Below are 22,562 nucleotides of genomic sequence, written 5' to 3' on the forward strand. Positions count from 1 at the left end.
CATAGCATGGCTTGCCAAGCAGTGCCTCGGTGCGTGCCCGGGATCTGAACCGGCAAACCCCGGGCCATTGCAGCGGAGCGCGTGCGCTTAACCGCTTGAGCCACCGGGCCGGCCCCCGGAAAGCAGATTGATGGCTGCCAGGGACTAGGCGGGGAAGGGGTTGGAGGGAATGGGGAGTGACTGCTAATGGGTTTCAGGTGTCTTTTGGGGGTGATGAAAATGTTCTGGAATTAGTATGATGAGTGCACCTTGTGATATGGCTCACCTCGTGAATATACCAAATATAAACCTTGTGAATGTGCTAAAACCACTGAATTGTACACTTTAAAAGGGGAAATTTATGGTACGTGAATTTTATCTCAATAAAAAATGTTTAAAATTAGAAATTAAATTAAATTGAAAATTAAAAAAAAACCCCAACACTTTCTTTGGGGCCCTGCATCCCTTGCAATTCACTTCTGGGCTAGGTCCTCATTTTCCTTTGCCTTCTGGCTGCAGGAGATGGGAAGAGCCTCTTCATATGCAACCAAGGAGGCCCCTCAGGCTCTCACACTGAGCTTTCAATTGCTGATGGATCACATTTATCTTTTTGTTATTTTTTCCCCCAGCGTCGTGGCAGTAGCCACCCAAATCCACTGGCCTGTTTATCTACAGGCCACTGCCATGCTGTTTAAATACTAGAGGCTGCACAGTATGTTTTAATATTGGGCTAGTCCCTCCTCAAAGCTCTTTTCTCTGCATTTTCCTAGTTTTTCTTGCACGTGTATTTTTCCATAAGACCGTTAGTAGCAACTTGTCTAGTTTCAGAGAAAAGTGCATGTGGGTACTTTATGGGTGATCATTGAATGTATAAGTCAACTTAGGGAGAACTGGCATCTATCTAAGGGTGTGGCTGCATCAGGAAGCCCCCAAAAGTTACAGTGGGGCCACGATGTCAATACCAGGTGGCCACTGACAAAGACCCAGGGGCTCGAATAAAATACGCCCCTGCTTGGATCAGCAGGACTTCCTCTCCACTGGGCCCACATGACAGCCACCCCTCACCTCCCACACACCCATGCTGCCCCGTTTCCCACCAGCTCACAGTTATCCTAGTTCTAGAGCCATTTCGAGAGGGAGATCTAGAGTCCATGTGGTGGGGATGGGAGTTACCAAATTGGGACCCACCACCGACTCCACCCAGGATGAGAACTAATGGCTCTCAATGCCCAGGCCAGGTCCGCATCTGCTGCTGGACACCTGGCAGGGCAGGTCTCTGCTGCCCGCAAGAGCTCTAGGAACTGTGTGTTGCAGCAGCCAGGGCCAACCCAGAAGGTGTAACTTGGGGTCCTGAGAGCTCCAGACTTGGATTCCCAGCCAGCCATCGAGGTGAGTCCAAGAAGACTTTATTAACACCCATTCAGCAGCAAGAACACCACAAGATGGAGGCACCAACACGGCACAGGTAGTGGGAGGCTCTGCCTCAGCCTCACCCGCTCTAGTCCCTGCGGGCTGAGCCGAAGAAGGCAGGGGACTGAAGCAGAGGCACAGCTCTCCATCGCTCTCTCTCCAAGAATGATGATGGCGACGGGGAAGCTCCTCCTCCCCGGTCCCCTGTCCTGCATCCCTGCAATGCAAGGAACGTCTGTGTCCCCCCGAACCCCCATGTTGAAATCCTAATCCCAAGGTGATGCTGTTAGGAGGAGGGGCCTTTGGGAGGTGATTAGGTCAGGAGTGTGGAGCCCCCATGAACGGGATTAGTGCCCTTATAGAAGAGGCCAGAGGGCTGGCTACTTCTCTTTCCCCCATGGAGAATACAACAAGAAGTCTGCACCTCAGAAGAGGGCCCTCACCAGAACCCGGCCATGCTGGCACCCTCATCTCAGACTTCCAGCCTCCAGAACTCTAAGAAATACATTTCTGTGGTTTATAAGCCACCCAAACTGTGGTACTTTGTTATAGCAGCCTGAATGGACTAAGATAGCACCTGACAGGCAGTGCCCAGCAGTGGTCCACAGAGAGTCAGACTGTCTAAGACACTCAGGGGGCAGAGAGGGGATGAGTAGTGGCTCTTTCCCTGTCCCCTGGTCCACTCCTCTGGGATGGGCCACTCCATCACCCACCCAACAGACGTTCACGGTGCATCTGCTGGGGACACTGTCCCGGATGCTGCCCCCCAGGCACTGGGCATCCATTCCTCCCTGTGCTACACGGCGTGGGAGACGAAACATTCACCTCTCAGACTCCCCAGCAGTCAGAATCCCAGCTGTACTTTAGATTGTGCTAAAGGACGGAGGCAGAAGCCATCTCCGCGCAGCGCTGGCAGCTGGCAAGTCCTGAGAGATGTTCGTGGCTGCCGGAGGCCACGTTCGAGGGTCTGGACCCAGCTTTGTGGGTGTGAGGCAGAGAGGGCGGCTGCAGTGGTGTGGGCAGAAGCAGCAGCAGCTCCTGTCCTCTGAGTTAGCCACGGCGGTCTAATCTTGAAACCAACAGTCCAGAGGTGGCCCCTGCCTTCTGCTCCTCCAGCCCATCCAGGGATTTAGATGTAGTCCCTTTCTGCTCATGATTCCTGGAGTGCTTTCTGTTTTCCGTGCTCAGCCTTGACTAAGAGGGACCCTGTTGTTGGACTGAAGGTCAGGAGTGCCACCTGCAAGCACCTGGTGGGTTTGTTCTGGAGGCCCAGAAATAGGCTGAGCACTGTTGTTCGGGCACTGGCTCACATTTAGGCTCTGTGGATGGAGGATGCCATGGGCGGAGGATTCCAGTGGGTCAGGAAAGAAGACAGGAACCCAGTAAAAACTCAGGAATACAAACAAGGCACGGCATCAAGACGTGCAAACTGGGAGAATGAGTGAAACAGGCAGGGTGGAGAAGAGGAGGCCTCCAATGAGAAGGCATCCAATTAGGTGTCCAATGAGAGGGACTTCATGGCAGGCATGCCCCCACTCCCTCTGTGTCTGTGGCAGACAAAGCTAGCTGATCTGTGCCTGCTCTCCTGCTACTGGCTGAGCTCAGAGAGCTCCTCAGTAGCCCAGAAATATACTGTAGGCCTGCGAGCACCTTCTTCCTGCATCCAGGCCAGACACTGCTAATCAATCGTAGCACTCATGTCACCACTTTCCTATACTGCATCCATGGCAGACATCACCAATCGATTAGGTCACTCTTCCCAGCTACGTATCCATTCTTCAGAATCCTTCAGAGCACAGGGCTCCAGGCAGCCACTACCAACTGACTGTGGCTGATGAATGAGATGAAAACTCTGCCATCCCTGTGGAAAGTTCTTGGACTGGGGAAGAGGGCGAGGCCACTGGGAGGTCAGGGAGGGTTTCAGCAGGAGGAAGGATGTGAGCAGTGTGGACAGGCAGAGAGGAGTCAGGGAGGAGGACCGTCTCGGCAGGGGTGGGATGCAGTGTGGGATGCAGCAGTAGCTGTCTGAGAAGAGAAGCCATGAGGATGATGGAGAAGCTGAAAACCCAGGCTGGGGCCGACCCATGGAGTCTGGACGCCAGTGTGCAGGCCATGGGGGCAGAGGCGTGTGTGAGCCGGGACGTGCCCATCTGATATGAGGTGGTAGTCAGTGAAGCTCAGTTGGGCTGGGAAAGCAGAAGGGGCTGCCTGGAGGAGGGGGCAGGGTTGGGAGGCAGGGATATCAGTCGGGACGCTGGACCAGGGAGGAGACAGATACACTGAATCAATCGCTCTCTCTCTCTCGCTCACACACACACGCACACATCTGGCAGGTGACCCTGAGTCTCCCCATGCCAAGGGCTGGTGTCCATCTGTCCATCCAGTATGACCACTGATTTTCTGGGCTTCACACGGCAGCCTGGGGGAGGGTTATAGAAGATACTGGTTACCCCTAACCTTCCTGGAGAAGCTGACCACATGGACAGACAGGACGTGGAGGCACGGGGCACACCTGGGGCCACGACTGGGCCCTGCCCCTTTGGGAGGACTCACACCCCTCTCCTGATCACACTGCCCCCAACAAAGGGTGCCCCCCCCACACCAGATCTCTCACCTTCACTGGCCACGGCCGGATGGGGGTGCCATCCCTGCCCGTGCAGCACACGGCAGACATGCAGGCAGCAGCTTCCTTGGCCAGCAGGTCCCAGCGGGCATTGTGGCCCAGGTTGCCTGTCGGGTCAGCTGGATCCAGGATGATGGGCCTGCAATTCCCATCCAGGGTCAGTCTTATTCCTGGAAACTTCTAGGTGTTCACCTGTGGGACTGGTTGGACTATTCTCCTCCCTTACCCAACACTCTGCAGGAGACAGGGGCAGGGCTCAGAGACTCCTCTGTGCTCCAGGCACCCACTCCAGGGCAGGAAGAGAAAATAAGCTACGCATGGACCACTTCTCCCTGCTGCGTCCAGGGCAGACATTACCAATCAACCACAGTGCTCAGGCCACGCTTACCCCTTCTGCACATAAAGCAGGCACTGTTAATCAATCACAGCACTGGTTCCACCACTCTCCCTTCCTGCATCCGTGGTAGGCGTCACTAACTGAGTAGGCTACTCTTTTCAGCTGAGCCAAATCGCAACCTCAGAGTCTTCTTCAACACATCACTCTAAGGAGCCATCGTCCACTGCCTGGAGATGCATCATGAACTTGTGAAAACACCTCTGCTGTCTCTGGACCATTTCAGAGGTAGCAAAACCCCCAAGAACGAGACATGCGTACGTTACCTGGTGGGTTCCCAGATAGGGTTGCCAGATTCCACAAACACAATTAGAGGATGCCCAGTTAAATTTGAGTTTTGGGTAAATGAGTAAGTTAGTTTTTTTTGTTTGTTTGTTTTTGTTTTTAGCATAAGTATGTCCCAAATACTGCACGGGACACATTTATACTAAAAAGTTATTCGCTGTTTATCTGACATTCAGATTTAACTTGGATCTTGCATTTCCCATTTACTGGTGACCAGGAAGCTGCCTGCCTGTCCCTCACATGCTAAGTGTCACTGTTAGAAAGGCGCTCAGTTCCTGAAAGAGGACTTTCCTGTCTCCGCTCTGTGCCCTCGGGAGGCGGGGAGGGAGTGAGTGACCCCAGATCTGGGACAGCGAGGGGGGGCCTGAACCTGGGCTTCCGAAGCTGCAGTTCCAGAAAGTCCCTGATGGTCTTGTTCTCACTGCCGTAGTTGACGGTCCAGTAGACACAGAGCTGGGGGTACTGGGTGACCAGCTCCAGAACGGTGCGGAAGCCCTCGGCCATGCTGAACTGAGGGCCCTGCCTGCCCTGCTCCCAGGCGTAGACCGTGAGGAGTTCCAGCCCGTGCTGGGGGGGCAGGGAGCCCTTCCCTGTGGGCATCTTGTTGCACTGGGGAACGAGGAGAAAGGAGATGTGTTGGTCCCTACTGGCAGTGAAGAGGAATGGGAGGGACCCTTCCAGAGTGGGCAGACCCACCCCAAACTTTTATTGAGCACCTACCTATGCCGGATGCGTCACAGTGCATTAGCCCATCAAATCCTGCGACATGGTTCTGCCAGCCCCATTTCTCAGATAAGAAAACTAAGGCCCCACAGCTAGGAAATAGCCCTCTTCCTGCTCCCCTAGCCCAGGGTTCTGGCCGGGGTGGGGCCCTGCCTCCTCCCAGGAGAGTGCTCCAGAGGGAGCGCCCAGGGCCGCCGGGGGGCGGCCGCGTCCCTGTGCCGAACCTGCCGGTACCAGTGCTTCACCAGCCGGATCAGGCTCTTGAGCTTGGTGGGTCGCGAGATGATGAAGTCACGCTGCAGCTCCGTGAAGCAGGGGGAGTACTCGCCCGCGTTGCTGTAGCTGTGGATGAGGTCCACGTAGACCTGAGAGCCGGGCCTGGAGCCGGCGCCCAGCTGGCCTGCGCACAGGGAGAAGGAAACCATCACTTCACTTCCCAGAGTCGCGGCGGGGCCGACTCAGAAAGGACTTCTCGAGATCTCCTGCTTGGCATCTCCCTAGGGGTGGACCGGGACCCGAAGCTAGGCCACAGGGTGTTTTTGGGTGGAACACAGACGGGTCGTGGCCCGCATTACACCCCTGGTGAGGATCTGATTCCCTTTTCTGCCTGCTTTCAAGCCACCTGTTTACCCAGCATGGAGCAAGTCTCGCCTGGGACCTAATCTGTCTTTAATGCTCTCTGCACCTGCTCATGTCTCTCTAAGAAAGGGAGAGTCTCCCCCTTACAGCCTCCTGCAGCTCACACAACTGGATGTGGTCAGAGCCGATGCCACTGTTCTGGTTCCCTGGCACTTAAAGTCACCCCTGATCCCCAGCTCTCGCTGCTGAACTGCACACTGAATAGATTCAGATACATTTCTGGATGAATCTCTCCCTTGCTACTTGTTTTCCAAACCTCAGGAACCAGATACATTCAGATACAGTGGATTTCCTCTGCTGCAGACTCTCCTATCCAAACTCAGAGCTGAACAGATACAGACAGACTTGCATCTGTTTCATTCAGGGATTTGTCCTCCATCCCCGGAAGGGTCCGGGCACAGAGTAGGTGCATTTATTGAGTGGACTGATCAAGTGGGTCTGTGGCGGGGGGGGGAAGTGGTACACAAATACTCAAAGCTGGGGATGCTCTGAGACACTTCAGTGTCCTCACTGTCAGATGAAAACACGGACTCAAGGTCGAGCAGTCCATTGTTCAAGATCATCCAGCACGTTGGTGGAATTGCTGGGACCAGAACCCAGCTCAGGGCCACTGTCAGCCCATTTAGCTCCTTTGTGTGAATTAGGAAGATGTACCCTTTGCAGGACAGATGTGATAAACATCCACATCTGCAATGCCTACGATGAGAACAGGTGGGTCTTGTTGTGCAGTGCACAAGCTCTACAACTGGCCATGGCAGCCCTGCCTCTGCTTTTCCCCTTCTCAGGACCATGCCTGGGCACCTCACCTAGGGCGTCAAAGGCTGGCAGCACGTCAAAGTCCACACTCTGATCCAGCATCGTCTGGGATGTCAGGGTGAAGCTCAAGACGCGGGGATTCTCCCACTTGGAGATCTCAAACTTCACTTCAAACTGCCGCTCCTGCTGACAAGCCTCCAGCTGGGCTCGGATCTCTGAGATGATCTCGGCCCGCCTGTTCCCTTGTTCGGCGAACTGGCGGAAGCAGTTGAGGAACACCACCAGATCGGCGTCTGAGCGGCCTCGCAGAGCTGTGCCTTTGGCTGAAGAGCCGCCCTGGGGAGGACACGGCAGGTGGCTTGACCCCGAAGTACTGCTTGCCGTCCTCCTGCCAGAGCCTCTGGGCTCTGCACTCTGAGTCAGGAACCCGCTGTGTGACCTTGGGCAAGTCACCTAACCTCTCTGTCCTACATCTTTAACATGGGTTAATACGTGGCATAGTTGTGAGAAAAAGAAGTGTGCAAGACACAAGTTCAAACCCTTCAGCAAACGCAAAATTTCTCATTCCATCATGTTTGGGGGCTGGGAGGGATTTGAGAGATTTTTTTCAGGACTGCGGTTCCCAAGCTTGTCTGACCGATGCCTGGCTCCTACGCCCCTGAGACCGATTTAATCTGCCTGGGAGGGGACCGGGCCGTCAGTATATTTTTTAAAAGCCTCCCTGTGATTCTGTGGGAAGCCACAGTTGAGCACAGTGAGTCAGGCTACCGGCCTCAAGTGTTATGGATGAGGAAGGCAAGGATCAGAGGGGAGGGTATTTGCCTGGGGTCACACAGCAAATCAGCAGGCCTGGGACTCTTCATTGGCTGACTCTATGCTGATGCTGGTTCCAGAGCTGACCCGGGTCTCACTGTGACTCCAGCTGTGAGCTGAGGTTTTATCTGGTGCAGTGGATAATGTGAATTTTTGTACACCCCCGGCCTCCTTTCCACCTTCTGGGGTCAGCATCCTGGTTTTCTTGGGGGACTCACTCTTCCCCCACACTCAGCCCATGATGTCCACGTGTGGCTGAATCCACCATGAGACCCAGGCTTGGCCAGTCAGAGCATGATGTCTCGCTAGCCCCATCATGCTCTGGGGATGTTCGGGGATGGATAGCCAGGCCAATGACACTCAATTCCAAGACTTTTCTTTGAATTTCGAGAAAAGAGAATTTCCCTTTCTGGAACCTTAGAGATGCCAAAGACCATCATGTGGACAGGGCCTGTCCAAAGGCAGAAGAAGACAGAGCCAAGAGTAGGAAGGAAAGCTGAGCCCTGATGACTCTGCATGGGCTCCTGGATCTAGCTGTGCCTGAAGCTAGATCTACTCAAGGGCTTTTCATTTACATCAGCCAATACATACTTTTTGTTGCTTCTTTTGAGTTGGCTGTCATGAGCAATCAAAAGAAACTTGCTGGACGCATCTGAGCCCACCCTCTGCCATCTACCCATGACCACGTCCAGCTTTCTGCTCTATGCTTGGCTTTGCGCTGGTTGCCACAATGGCCACAGAAATGGGTCAGGTCCGGGCTGGGCCTGGGAGACATCACCAGCCTGCAGGCCCCTCTCTGCCCACAGCTCTCTGGGGACTCACCTTGACCACCTTGAGCACTTTGATGGGAGAATCCCGGAAGCAGTTTTCCCTCAGGAACGAGCAGATGGTATCAACAGCCTTCTTCACCTGAGCCAGGAAGTCGCAGTCGGGCTGGAGAAACTCGCTGATGAACTTGTCCAGGTCCTCGGCTGGGGTTTGGTGAAGGAGAGCGGGCTGCAGAGAGAAGCCAGGCAGGGCCAGCTCGAGACAGCATTCCCTATGAACGCCGGGCCCTGCCCTTTGATATCCTGTGAGGACAAGGCTCCCACTACCCCCTCTTTTCTTCTTCTCAACTGCTTGGCAGGTCCCAGCGTCACAGGGACCAGAGTTCAAGTTCTCCTTCCATCCCCACCACACAGCCTCAGTTTCCCCAATGTTCAATGGGGGCACTAAGGAGGCCCATGCCTCACTGGATTGTCTTGAGTGTTAAGCACTGGTTACGAGATCCTGCTGCCAAATAGCAAATGCGATAGCGCCATAGCCCTTTGGGAGCCACAAATGGCTATCGTCTTAAGCAGGGTGCCCCAGGAGGAGAGCCGTGACGGGGGTTCTCGTGCACGGGATTAAGCGGGAGAGCGCTTGCAGGAGAAGGGAGTGAGGGAAGCAGCACAGGGCGGAGGAAGGAGCTAAGCAGGCTCAGCTGCAGAGAGCTTTCTCCTGATCCCACAGGGGGCTCTGGAGCATGAGCTGCATCATGGAATTGGTCCTGCCTTGAAACAAGGGTGGGCCTTTTGTACCCGTGTCACTCAAGCCCTGGCCAGGACGGAACCATCTGTGCCTCAGCTGTAAGCTGTCAGCAGCCAACACTCCTAATGTCTGGGGATGTGCACACCGGCCGGGAAAGGGGATCTGGGAGGGAGCGCCACCAGCATCCGCCACCCCGGGGACCCCCCCTCTTACCATCACATCCCAGGGCTGCACCAGCGTCCCTTCTCTGCTCGTAAAGCAGGCCTGCGTCGCCAGCACTGCCGCTTCCTGGGCCAGCAGCTCCCAGCTGCCCTGGCCCACATTCCAGGTGGGGTCGGCAGGGTCCAGGATCAGGGGCCTGGGGGCAGAGTGGATGGGCAGGCAGGTGGGGAAGGTGGGAATCAGTGAAGGAGCAGGGGGGTGGGAGAGACTGGGAAGGAGTGAGGGCTGGGGAGATGGAGAAGACTGTCAGGACCTTAGGTTGGCCCAATTTTGCCCAAGAGCTGTAGGATCCCTGCCTGGCCGCCTCTGTCAGGAAGCTATTGGGTGGCCCCTTAATTTGAGAAATGGTGTTTTATTGTGTTAATAAAACTGGCCCTGGTTTTCTTTGGGGCTCCTTGTGTCCAGGCTTCCTCAGCAGAGTGCAGAAGGAAGCGGAGTGAGGAGCAGGGTTGGGGCACCCAAACCCCACCCTGGACCCCTCCTGGGTCCCATGACTCCAGGTGACGGGGGGGAGGAGAGGGATGATGCAGGGCAGGCAGTGGGGAAGCAAGTGTGCACCTGGGGTTCCGAAGCTGGCCGTGAAGGTGTTTTCTGAGAGCTGGGTCCTCAAAGCTGTAGTTGACCGTCCAGTAGACAAGAAGATGCTGGTGCTGCTGCACGAGCCCCAGGACGGTCCTCAGGCCTCGGGCAGTGTTGAAACGGTCCTTCCCGCAGCCCTGCTCCCAGGCAAAGATGGTCAGGAGCTCCAGGGCGTAGGCTGGGGGCAGAGAGGCACAGGCTGGCCGCCCTCCTTTCTTACGAGCTGCAACCTATGTCACCCAAAGCCAATCAAAGAGTCACTGAGTGTGAGCACCTACTGTGTGCTAAGATGGCCCTACGCACTTGGAGGAGGAGAGGGATATAAAAAACAAAACCACAGAAAGAACAGAAACTTGGAGGTGGTCTGACTCAGGCTTCTCATTTTATAGGTGGATAAACTGAGGTCCAGAGGTGGGTAGTGACTTGTCCAAGGTCACATGGTGAGACTAAGAGGCTCAGACTTGGTCTTTGCCTAGAGTCTTTCCTCAAAGGGTGTCTGGGGTGGTTGTATAGGAATGGGGGCTGCGATGTATTCGTCTTGGTATCCCGACATCCATCACAACAGTTAGCAATGATGGGTGGTCGGTAGACGTTTGCTGAATAAAGGCAGGCGAGCCGGCACTCAGAGGCGTGTTTAGTGAGGGAGCTCTGAAGGGTGCTGAGGATTTAGCACAACTTGCAAAGAAGATGGTGATGGGGGAACAGCACGAGCAGAGGCTTGGAGGTGAGAAAGCACAGGGAAATAATTAGCAGCGTGAGGAGAGAGGAGAAACAGAGGAGCGAGAGACAAACGGTGAATCAAGAAACGAGGACTTGTGGACTCAGTGGAGAAAAGATTCTCTTTCAGCCAAGGGCTTCCAGGTCTGGGCAGGAAACGGATGTAGGATGGAGGAGGTGGTCCTTCCAGTTGGATGGCCAATAAGAAGTGAAGCAGGGGAGATGTCTGTGTAGGGGACAAGCTGATTGGCTGAGGCAGTTGCCATGACAGCAACTGCATCCTGGGAGGAGAGAGTGGTACGGACACCTCACCTGGCGGTACCAGTGCTTCACCAGCAGGATGAGGTTCTTCAGCTTGGCCGGGCGAGTGTTCACGAAGTTCCTCCGCAGCTCTGCGAAGCAGGCCGCGTGCTCGCCCCCCTGACAGCCGCTGTCGAGGAGGGTCGAGTAGACGCGGGGCTCGGGTTTGGCGCCAGAGCTGAGCTGCCCTGTGGATGTTCGAAGCACTCTGAGTGCACAGTTCTGATTGAAGACAGCAGCATTCCCAACCCAGCCACTCACCAGCCTTTATTAATACTTCAACATCAATTATAAAACATTGCCGTCAATCATACACAATCTATAAGAGAATAACAAGCAGGACTATTATTTTTTTTTAGCACCAACTATGCGCTGTATGCTTTTAAATAATTTTCACTAATCCACTGAGTAACTCTGCAAGGTGGATAATCTTGACTCTGACAAGCTGTGTGGCAAAGCGGTTAAGGGAATGAGCTTTGGAGACAGATGGGCCTGGGTTCCAATCCTAGCTGTGTGACCTTGCCTCTTTTGGTCTCAGTTTCCTCATCTGTAAAAGGGGGATAATAGCATTCCCCTCGTATGGCTCTTGTAAGAATGAAGTGAAATCCACATGTAAGGTGCTTAGAATATGCCATGTGCTCAATAAACATAAACGGTAGCTATGATTAACGTTATTATCTCCCAGAAGAGAAAATCAAGGTGTGGAGAGGAGCTGGAATTGAGTCCCCTCCCTCTCTGTCCCAGTCCGCCTACGGAGAAGGCGCTCTGGAATAGATGCCTTCTCCGTAAAAGCTGACTAAAAAAGGTCACCCACTAACAGAGAGGCTTCAAGAGAGCTTGCTGTAGGGCTCTGGGTGGGAGGAGAAAGAAACTGAGGTCCAATCCTATGCTAGAAGTCCAAATTTACAGTATCTGTATGATGATGAAGTCCCAGGCTGTTAATGTAAAACTGGCCTGAGAAGGAGTGAAACTCTCGAAGCCGAGCTAGAAGGAAAGTCAAAATTTGGTTCCCTAAAGGATGTTTCTCCAACCCAGGGCAGAAGGAATGTCCATGGGAGGAGAGAAGGTAAGAGAAGGAGAGAAGATAAAAGTTCCACATATTCCAAAGACGAGCTCACAATAAAAAATTACAGACCACGCGAGGAAATGATCCACCACGAGGGAGAGTCAGGCAACACAACAACTAGGAGAATTAGCACTTCAAGAATTCGAGAAAAGAGGACAATCTGAGAGACTAAAATAATGAAAGAAATGAAAGGAACTGAAGCCACAATGAAGGAACAGAAGCCTATGAACAAATGACAGGTTGATTTAAGAAATAGCTGAATAGAACTTTTAGAAGTGAAAAATAAAGTCACTGAAATTTATAAAAAATTAAGGCTTGGTAGCAGATTAGACGCATTTGAAGAGAGTTAGTAAATTGGAAGACAGATTTGAACAACGGTGCAGCAGGCAGCCCTGAGAGAGATAGAGATGGGCAAAGTGAGAGAGTTGGAAAGACACGGAGAATGAAAGGAGACACCATTTAATAGTCATTCCAGAAGCAGAGATTAGAGCAAATAGGGCAGAGGCAGTATTCCAAGAGAGATTGGAAGACATTTTCCCAAAACTAAATGAAGAATTGAGTTCTCAGGTTCAAAAAGCACAACAAATTCCAAACAGTATAAATAAAAAGAAATCCACACGCAGACGTATCAGATACTGAAGACTACTATGAACCAAGAGAAAGTCTTAATAGCTACTGCAAAGGAAAACAAAACAAAACGAACACACACGCACACACACACAAACACACACACAGATCATCTATAAAGACACAATTCTCCAAGGCACAGGCTGGGCACCTCACCCACGGCATCAAAGGCGGGCAGCAGGCTAACATCCATCCAGCTTTCCAGGGCCGTGGACGCCAGTTGGAACCGCAAGGTCTCAGGCACGCTCTGCTCAGGAAACTTGAGGCTCAGGCCCGGGACCGGGTCCTGCCACCAGGATTCCAGCTGTGCCCGTATCTCATCAAGGATCTGCGCACGGCGGGCCCCCTGGTCCCTGTAGTCCTTGAAGCAGTTGAGGAAGATGACCAGTTCGGCATCGCAGCCGCCCCTTAGGTCTGTGCCCCGGCCGAACGAGCCCCCCTGCAGGGGAAAGGACATCTCAGAGCCATGACCCTCTGGGAGCCCAGGAGTCAGGCTCTGACCCCACCAGCTGCATCCTCTCTGCAGCCCTGAAACTGCTCTCTCGTGGATGTTGGGTCCAGGGCCACCACAGCAGAGCCCTGTGACCTCTGACTCTTAGAAGCCTGGCAGTGAGTCAGACCGTGCCTGCCTGCACAGCCTTCTGACCCGGGAAGGCCGCACACAGTCAGACCAACACGCAGCAGCAGATAACGTGGGGGGGTGATGGGAGCCGTGACCAAAGACGGCAGGCACACAACTGCAGCACCTACCACCGCACATCTGGACCACAGGTTGCACGTGGAGGTCCCAGGGCCACAGGAGGCCAGCAGGTATGTTCTGTTGGCCTGTGTCAATCAATTCATTCATTCATTCATTCATTCACTCATTCATTCAACAGATGTTTATTGAGCATTTACATGTACCAGGATATGCGAGTGGATGAAAGTTACTTGTTCTCCTGGAACTGATATTCTAGCAGGGGGAGGGGGAGGGGAAGGGAGGGACGGTCAGCAAACAATAGGCCCAGAAAGTGCCAGATGCTGTGTGAAGGCCCACGGAGCAGGAAGGGGCCTGGGAGTGGAGGCTGCAATGTGAAATCGAGCAGTCAGGCCTCAGTGAGAAGGCAACTTGGATTGCAGACATACGGGGGGGAGGGGGAGAGCCAAGTGGATGGGGGAAGAGCATTCCAGAAAGAGAAAACAGGCAGTGGGGACGTGTGCCGGGTGAGTTCCAGAAGCAGCCAGAAGGCCAATGTGGAGTAAGTCAAGGTCAGAGAGAGACCTGGGCCAGGTCCTACAGGCTTGAGGCAATTTACTCTGTGAAACCATGGAGGACTTTGAGCTGAGGAGGGAAGTGGTCTGATTACGGTTTAACAGTGTTTTGTTTTTTTTTTTTTTTTAATGTATCATTTAAAAAAAGCTGGCACTTAAATATATGTCTCTGGCCAGCACACTGCCCCTCCCCAGATGGCCAGTCCCCCGTCTGCCCTCAGCTGCGTTGCTGTGGCTCCGTCCCCTCCCCACTGTGGTCCCCCATAGGTCCCATCCGTGTCTCCACCTGCCCGACTCACCTTGCTGACTCTTGAGGCCTTGTGGACACAGCGCTCACGGAGGCAGCGCAAGATGACATCGATGGCCTTGCTCACCTGCCTCTGGAACTGGGAGCTCGGCATCAGGTGGTCCTGTATGAAGCGGTCCAGCTCGGGGGCAGGGATCTGAGACAGATCTGAGACCATCTCCGGGGTAGCGGGGGCGATGCCGACCACTTTCGAGGGACCAGGAGCGGGGCATGAGGGCTGCCTGCTCCCTATCCTTGGGTGCACACCACTGAGACTCCCGCTGTCCGCAGGGGTCCTCTGGGCAGGGTCTCGCTGGATGGGGTGGTCCAAACCCGGGCATCCGGCACGTGGGAGGCCCTGGAAGTTTGTTGGAGGAGCTGTCTTACCCACGCACCGAGGTTGCTATGCCCCTTCTCTCACCAGCCCCCTCCCATTTGTACAGTCAGGGCGACTGAGGCTGAGAGGGGGAGTGGGAGGGCCACCGCTAGCCCATGTGGCGCCTTCGTGCAGATGAGAAAAAGGTGCCCTTGTAGAGGGGGTGAATTATAAGAAGGTCCCCCTGTGGCAGGCGGACACAGCTTGGTAAGCAGACACTAACTCCACGAAGACAAGGGCATTCCTTCCTCCAGGCAGGCCTGCCTTGGCGGTTAGATTGTTTACATGCCTGGTGCCCTCGCCTTCTCAACTCTGTCCACACCCCATGGCCCCTGGCACACAGTAGATGCTCAGGAAACACTGAGCACATAAATTAGGTGTCGAACCCAAGGATTTCGGGGAGCCCCTCACTCACTGGCCCCTCCCAGGGCTGCACAGGGTCCCCTGCCGCCTGAAGAAAGCACGGGTGGGCGTAGCTCGACTCTGCTTCTCGGGCCAGCCTATGCCAGTGCCAGGCTGCCCCGTTTCCCACATCCCACGTGGGGTCAGCGGGGTCCAGGATCACAGGCCTGCAAATACAGAGGGACAAGAAGGTTCTGGTTAGCAAGATGGTCAAGATCAAGATCAGAACCTGGTTCCAATCCCAACTCTGCTCCTTTCCAGCTGTGTGACCTGGGGCAGACAACTTCCCTTCTCTGAGCCTTAGATTCCTCATTTTCAAAATGGGGACAACAACCGTGCCTGCTCTGAGGGGCTGTTGTGGAGATTAAATTGCAGCAACGGTCTTCAACTCTGGCTGCACATTGGAATCATAGGATAGCAGGATCCCCCCGCCCCCCGCTCCCTGAAGACCCTGAGTTATTCCCAATGACTTAGCAATTCATCCCTAGATAGATATCCAACACATATGCATATGCACTGAAATACACATCCAAGACTATGTATAACAGCCCTACTTGTAATAGCCCCGGAGTGGAAACAACCCAAATGCCCACCATGAGCAGAATGGAAAACATACTGTCATAAATTCACACGATGGAACACTATTCAGCAATGAAAAAGAATGAACCACAACTGCACGCAACTTTATGAATGGATCTCAAAGACTTCATGTTGAGAGAGAGAACCAGACACAAAAGCACACGCTGTATGATGCCAGTGAGATGATTTTAAAAACAGAACTGTAATGATAACACTCAGAATGGGGTTACCTTTGGGAGGGGTGCAAGGGAGGCTCCCGGATTGCTAGAACATTCTACCTTGATCTGGTGGTGGTTTCACAGGTCTGTTCACTTTATACAAAGTCATCAAAATGTGCACTCTGGATGTGTATGTTACACGTCACTAAAACGTTCACGCACAAAACATGTAATATACTGAAACTCCCCAAGTGATTCTAATTTGCATCTTGCGCTGAACCCACTGAACTAGAAAGTGCACGTGCAGCGTTTGGCTTTGGCGCCCACGCAGGCCCTCAGTGGGTGTGAGCTGTTTTGTCAATGTTAATTATCTCCCCGAGGCCCGGGCACAGGAGGACGGGCGGGGTATTAGGAGGTACCTGGGTCTCTCAAGCTGGCGCCGCAAGAACTGCCTGACCGCCGGATCCTCGAAGCCGTAGTTGAGGGTCCAGAAAACGCACAGGTGCTGATGCTGTTGGATCAGGCCCAGGACGGTCCTGAGGCCTTGGGCCAGGCTGAAGGCCTCCTTCCCGCAGCCCTGCTCCCAGGCAAAGATAGTCAGCAGCTCCAGAGCGTAGGCGGGGGGCAGCGTCTCCCTCCTCACCTCCTGTGGGCACACCTGTGAGGGGGCAGGGCAGGGGCTCAGAGGATGGAGCCAGGGGAGAGCTAGATCTCTGTGGAACTTTGCTGGATCCCTCAGTCTCTGGGGCAAGGACCCCGCAGGCTGAGCCTGGGACGAGAGCCTGTGTTCCAAGGCTGTGCCAAGAGGAATCCGGTGTTTCTCATCTGCCCTCACTGCTGGGGCTTCAGCAAGGTAGTTGGCTCATATTCGGGGGGGAGGGAGCAGTATGAGAGTCAAGCCCCCAGGAGGGGGGAGCAGACAGACCTTGCCCAGTGACCTTGCCCAGGGTCACACAGCAAGTCGGTGGCTGAGCAAGAATCAGAATCCAGGGGCTCCTCATACCAGACCTGCTTTATGATGAGTGGTCCAAAAGAAGAACCAAGCCATGTGCCCTAAGATTTTGGGAAGCCTGTTCACTCCCCTCCAGGCACAGGCTGGGGACCCCTTCCCCGATACACAAGAGTCTATCAACAAGCATGAACAGTGCAGGGGGACATTCCTGAGGCTGGAGTGGGAGGTGTACAAACTCCACATCACTTCATACCATACATCAAATATTCCAGATAGTTTCAAAGCCCTAAATATGAAAAGGAAATCTTAAAACCTTTCGGAGGGAAACATGGGAGAATAATTTGAGAAAGTCAGGATAGGCAGACTTCTTAAATAAGACACATGAAGCACAAATCACATAAGAAGAAGATGAACACATCTGATTACATTAAAATTCAACCATTTCCTGTGACAAAAGACCTATACACAAAGTGAAAGTATAAGCCATAGACTGGGAGAATAGATTTGCATTATATTAACTAAATAAGAATTAGCACCCAGAATATATAAAGAGTGCCAACAAATCAACAAGAAGACAGCCAACCCAGTAGAAAATAATGGACAAATGATATCAACAGGCAATTCCCAGAAAGAGAAACACGAATGGCCACTAAACATAAGAAACTATTCTATCATGGAAGCAGAAATTCAAACAGTCATATGCCTGGAGCAACGACCCTCGCTAGAGGCCTCACCTGGCGGTACCAGTGCTTCACCAGCAGGATGAGGTTTTTCAGCTTGGCCGGGCGAGTGTTCACGAAGTTCCTCCGCAGCTCTGCGAAGCAGGCCGCGTGCTCGCCCCCCTGACAGCCGCTGTCGAGGAGGGTGGAGTAGACCTGGGGCCTGGGTTTGACATTGGAGCTGAGCTGTCCTGTGGGTGTGAAGTTCTGTGATCAGGAAGGGTGCTGAAGACACAGGATGGAGGGCAGTGCTGGTGCGGAGCTCAGCTTGGGGCACTGGGAGACAGTGGGGGGAATTTGCGGGGGATCCACCCGCATCGGGGTCGGAGGATGAGGAAGTGAGCCTGGAACTTCTCAGGAGGCAAGGAGGAAAGCTCTAGACCCTCCAGGGGTCGGGCTGAAGAAGAGCAGCCTCATTCCAAGATGGTTAAACAGGAACGGTGCTTCCAGCTGAGTCAGCAGTTCTAGAAGATGGCAATGCTTTCCTCCCTGAGGCTCCCTCAGGCAGTACTCAAGGACCACTGTACATCTCTTTAATTAATTAGTGCTGTGGGGGGAGGGCATGATGCCAGAGAAATATACGGCGAGAGGTTCTGATTCCTTAGCAGGGATTGCTAACATTTTTACTACATGCCAGGCACTGTGCTGCAAGTTTGACACGAATCCCCTCACTGTATCCCCACCAGAACCCTCTGAGGCAAGTACAGTCCTTCACCTCATTTTATAGCAGAGGAAACAGGCACAGAGGAATTCAGCGCTCTGCCCAATGTTTCACAGCTGGCAAGTGACGGAGACGGGATTGGAACTCAGAGCCGGCTGACTTACAGTATGTATCTTTTCCTCCACCACTTCCCATGGGCTTGGTTGGGAAAATAAACACTCTCCATAATTTTCTAGGTTCCTGACATCACTTACTTGCTGTGTGACTTTGGGCGAGTTACTGTACGTCTCTGTGCCTCTATTGGTAAAATGGAAGATAAAACAGTACTGACCTCATAGATTTGTTTTGAGGAGTTAATAAGATGAAACCTGTCATGTGCTTGGAATAGTTAAGCATTTAATAAGTAGTAGTTATTGCGATTAATATATGGGTACCCAGAGGGTGGGTATACCAGGTGTGGGAGAGTGAGGCTGTCTGTCAGGACATCATAACCCTGGACAAACTCAAGATAGCAATCTCCCAGAGCATCATGGTCCATAATAATAATGATTGAAAAAATAGTAATGAGAATAATAGAAATAAAAGCAAAGACTCATGTAGCCGTATCAGGTGCCAGGCTCTGTTCCAAGTTCATTACATGTATATATGCACACTGCCTTTCCAACAACTCTGTAAGACAGATTACTATCATCCCATTATTATTAGCCTCATTTTACAGATGTGGACTTGGGGCATATTATTAAGCGAAATCAAGCATGGGTGCATTATGAAGGAGAATGCAAAAATCACATCAGTGCTTTTAAGGTAAAATACAAGGTCACACAGCAGGTTGGTGGAGGACAAGAAACGGAAGCCCTGTCTTGCTCCTAATGATCTTGCCCCCAACCCTGGAATGGGCCAGGCGCCCCTCACCGAGGGCATCAAAGGCAGGCACCACACTAACGTCCATCCAGTTTTCGAGGTCTGTGGATGCCAGTCGGAACTGGAGGATCCCGGGCGTGTTTTGCTTAGGAAACTCAAGGCTCAGACCGGGCACCGGGTCCTGCCACCTGGATTCCAGCAGTGCCCGCATCTCCTTGAGGATCTCTGAACGCTGAGCGCCCTGGTCCTCATAGCTCTTGAAGCAGTCGAGGAAGATGACAAGTTCAGAATCACAGCCACCCCTCAGAGCCGTGCCCCGGCCTGAGGAGCCTCCCTACGAAGAAAGAAAGAACTCAGAATTCCGCACTCTCCAATTCTAGTGCCCACACAGGCTGGCAGGCAACTTGGGTGAGGCAAGTGGGCTGGGTGGAGACTGTGGCCACCCAGCTCCCGGCATTTGATGCCATGCAGGAATGAGGGCCCAGGGCAGCCAGGTCTGAGTTGTCAAGAAAAGCAATTTTTATATGTAAATCCATGATTTCTAAATGTTGGCAACTAACATTAAAAAAAATTAAAACTGCAGGTGAAACAAATTCTGGTTTGCAGAACATATGTTCACGACTTTTGCCCAGGATCAATACAAAACTGTGATATGATTCACTGAATTTCTGAGACCTGTCTGACCAGTGTCTCTTTCTGTAAAGCTGCCAGCTGGACGATTTGAGAAGGAAACTCACATTATCGGAGTCTCTGCTCTGTGCTTGATGCCCTGTCAAATATCTGACACATATAATCTCGATTACAACAGGGAAGAACCTGATGTGGTTACACACAGTTACAGACGTGGGTGAGGCTCAGAGAGGAAAGTGAGTAACACAGCCAGGAAGAGGCAAGAACCAGGACTGGTTCCTCACTTTACAAACCAGGAAACGAAAGTGCAGGGAAGTTCCACCTGCTCGCGATCCCCCAGCCAGGAAAGGCAGGGTGGTGATTTGACCCCAGGAAGTCAGACTCCAAATCCACATTCTTTTTTTTCTCCATAAATTAATTCACTTAAAAACACTTTTTATTATGAAAGTTTCCAAACCTACACAAAAGAAGAGAGGATTTTGTAGAAGTCTTTGCCACATTTGCTCGACGTCTTTTTCCTGTTTATGTGATTCCAAAAGAAACTCCAGCCAATGTGTCATTTCGCCCCACACACTTTCATGGGCAGCTCTAAAATGGTGATTCCCAGTGTGGGTGACTGTGTCCCCGGAGGACATTTGGCAATGTCTGGAGACATTTTTGGTGGTCACAACCGGGGCAGGGGAGCCCCTTCATGTTGGCCCTGGGGGGATGTCCTTCTGATGTGACTTCAGAGGTCTGTGACCCCTTCTTTGCTTTTTGGTCCAACCAGAAGCCCCAGGCTCATCTTGTACATCTCGCTCCAGCCCTGAAACCAGCCATTCCTCCAAGGAGCCCTTTTAGCAGGGAATGGCATCTCAAGACTGGAAAAGAAGCCCACAGCCCTACTCACTTCACCACTGCCTCCTTCAAGGCCTCGAATAATCGGAAGGCCATAGCTAAATTCAAGCACGAGAGCTGTTCCAGGTTCTCCTGGAAGCTAAGGATGCCAGCTTTAGAGATCCTTAAACTCTTGCTAGGCAGAAATTCCTCCTGTCCACCTCAAAGGCAGAAATCTGCCTCCACATCTCCTAGGCTGCAAGTCTCTCCTCCTCCTTTTCCACCTCCCAAGCTAAGACTCAGCCCTAGGAAACCACTAGCTGCTCTGAGGCCATCTCCAGCTCCATCCTCCCAGGCCCCCTCATCCACCTGGCCCCCCTGGGTTTACCCTGAATAGGGTAGCTGACACTTGTCTCCTCTCTGGTCTGTGGGCATCCTGAGGTCACGGGACAGTGTGGCATTTAAGTGACAAAAAGTGGCCTGGGGCAGTGGCTTCACCACGCCCAATCTCAGTTTACCCATCCATAAAACGGGAACAAGAATCCCACCTCACTGAATGTGAAGACTGACTCATTTAATGAGACAGTGTTCCTTGTTATTTGGTAATTTCTCAGTACATGTGGCTGTTATTATAAAGTATCATTATTTCTGCATCCTTAGGGCCAGGCATAGTGTGAGGCCCTTGAAGAGCATAGATGCAAGAATCAGATTCCCTGGCTTCGAATCCTGGCTGGACCTCTTACAGGCTGACACGTTACTTTGTCTCTCTGTGCCTCAGTTTCCCCATCTGTCAAGTGGGAGTTAACAGTACCTGCCTCCCCGGGCTGTTGTGAGCAGTATGTTGGTGCTGTCGCATAGGAAGTGTGCTATGTAAGTGTTAAAGAAATGAATGAAAAGAGCTGATAAAACCCCTCCCCGTCCCCCACCCCCGACCTCGATGGGCCCGCGTCCTGCGTCCTCCGAGAATTGTCCCTATTTACAAATGAAGCCCCTGAGGTCGGCCCCACCCAGGCGGCTCACCTTGACGATCTTCAGCACCCTCCAGGGCTGGGCAGCCCCGCCGGGGCGGCCCCCGCGCTCTCTCAGGGCGGCGCCCAGGGCGCCCAGGGCGCGCCGCGCGGCCCCCACGAACTCCGCGGGGGGCTGCAGGCTGCGGGCCACCAGGCTGTCCAGCGCCGCGGCGGGGGTGCGGTACACGTCCATGGTCCGGGAGGACGGGCTCCGCGTGCCGGCCGTGGGCTCCGATGCCCTCGCGCGCCTCTGGGGTTGCGTCCCGGCTCTGCGCGGTCCCCAGGTGCCCGCAGCGCCCGGTCTTAAGTCGTGCGCCCGGCGTGGGGAGAGGGAAGGACGCTGCTGACCCGCCTCCCGCAGCCTCCCCACCTCCTCCCCCGCATCGCAGAGAATCGCCTCCTTCCCCGCTGTCAGTTTCAGTTTCGTTTCTTTCCCGCAGCTCCGGGCCGGCGCACCCACTTCCTGGTTCCCTTTCCACTCGCAGCGCCCTCTCCTGGGCCTCCCCGCGCCCAGCACCAGGTCTGCCTTTCCTGCAGCTCCCAGCAAGGATGAACTCAACGCAACCGAACAGAACGCCTCCACAGCAGCGGGTCCACAGAACACGAGCACGGGCGCCGACTAATCTACCTTGAGCATTTAAGAAATGTGCAGGATTTACATGAAAAAATGGTCAGAGCTTGAATTGAGCGGCCTGGAGGACATTTACATAAACAAGTAGCTCCTGCCTTGCTCTCTGGCTGAAGGATGCCTTCTAAACACCAACAATCATAAGGAACTCGTGCAGAATGCTTGTCCTGTGCTGCCTTACCCACATCTCATGTCATCCGCCCAACAACCGCCAGTACATGCTGTTATTGTCAGACCCATTTGATACATGAGGAAGTTAGGATACAGAGAATCTAGGCATCTTGTCAAAAGGCACGTAGCTGGAAAGTTGTCAGACTGGATTCAAACCCAGTGCAAGCTCTCACTGCTGCACTCTATTCTTTTTGGAAAAAAATTTATTTTGTTGAAGTCATATTGGCTTATAACATTGTGTAACTTCAGGTGTACATTATTATATCAGTGTCTGTATAGATTGCATAGTGCTCACCCCCAATAGTCGTGTTTATCTGTCACCATATACATGTGCCCCTTTGCCCCTTTCGCCCTCCCTCCACCTCCTTCCCCTCTGGTAAACACCACCTAAAGCGATCTATAGATTCAATGCAATCCCAA

The 22,562-nt window shown here is 53.1% G+C and overlaps 1 protein-coding gene across 1 annotated transcript; it reads right to left on the reverse strand.

Moving 5' to 3' along the window:
* Nucleotides 1-1,368: 1,368 nt before the first annotated feature.
* On the reverse strand, nucleotides 1,369-21,738 carry OAS3 (2'-5'-oligoadenylate synthetase 3). Its single transcript, XM_014787094.2, has 16 exons — nucleotides 21,354-21,738; nucleotides 18,939-19,221; nucleotides 17,381-17,556; nucleotides 16,114-16,352; nucleotides 14,971-15,124; nucleotides 14,193-14,537; nucleotides 12,799-13,081; nucleotides 10,962-11,137; nucleotides 9,912-10,162; nucleotides 9,345-9,489; nucleotides 8,445-8,618; nucleotides 6,860-7,145; nucleotides 5,639-5,814; nucleotides 5,062-5,300; nucleotides 4,004-4,151; nucleotides 1,369-3,808 (listed from the first exon to the last, which is right to left on the reverse strand). Exons 1-16 carry the CDS (start codon nucleotides 21,534-21,536, stop codon nucleotides 3,797-3,799), a joined length of 3,270 nt encoding a protein of 1,089 aa, XP_014642580.1. The 5' UTR covers nucleotides 21,537-21,738; the 3' UTR covers nucleotides 1,369-3,796.
* Nucleotides 21,739-22,562: the final 824 nt, after the last annotated feature.

Source organism: Ceratotherium simum, chromosome 35 (genome assembly GCF_057802395.1).
Source record: "Ceratotherium simum simum isolate JZ-2026a chromosome 35, ASM5780239v1, whole genome shotgun sequence".
Taxonomy (NCBI): domain Eukaryota; kingdom Metazoa; phylum Chordata; class Mammalia; order Perissodactyla; family Rhinocerotidae; genus Ceratotherium; species Ceratotherium simum.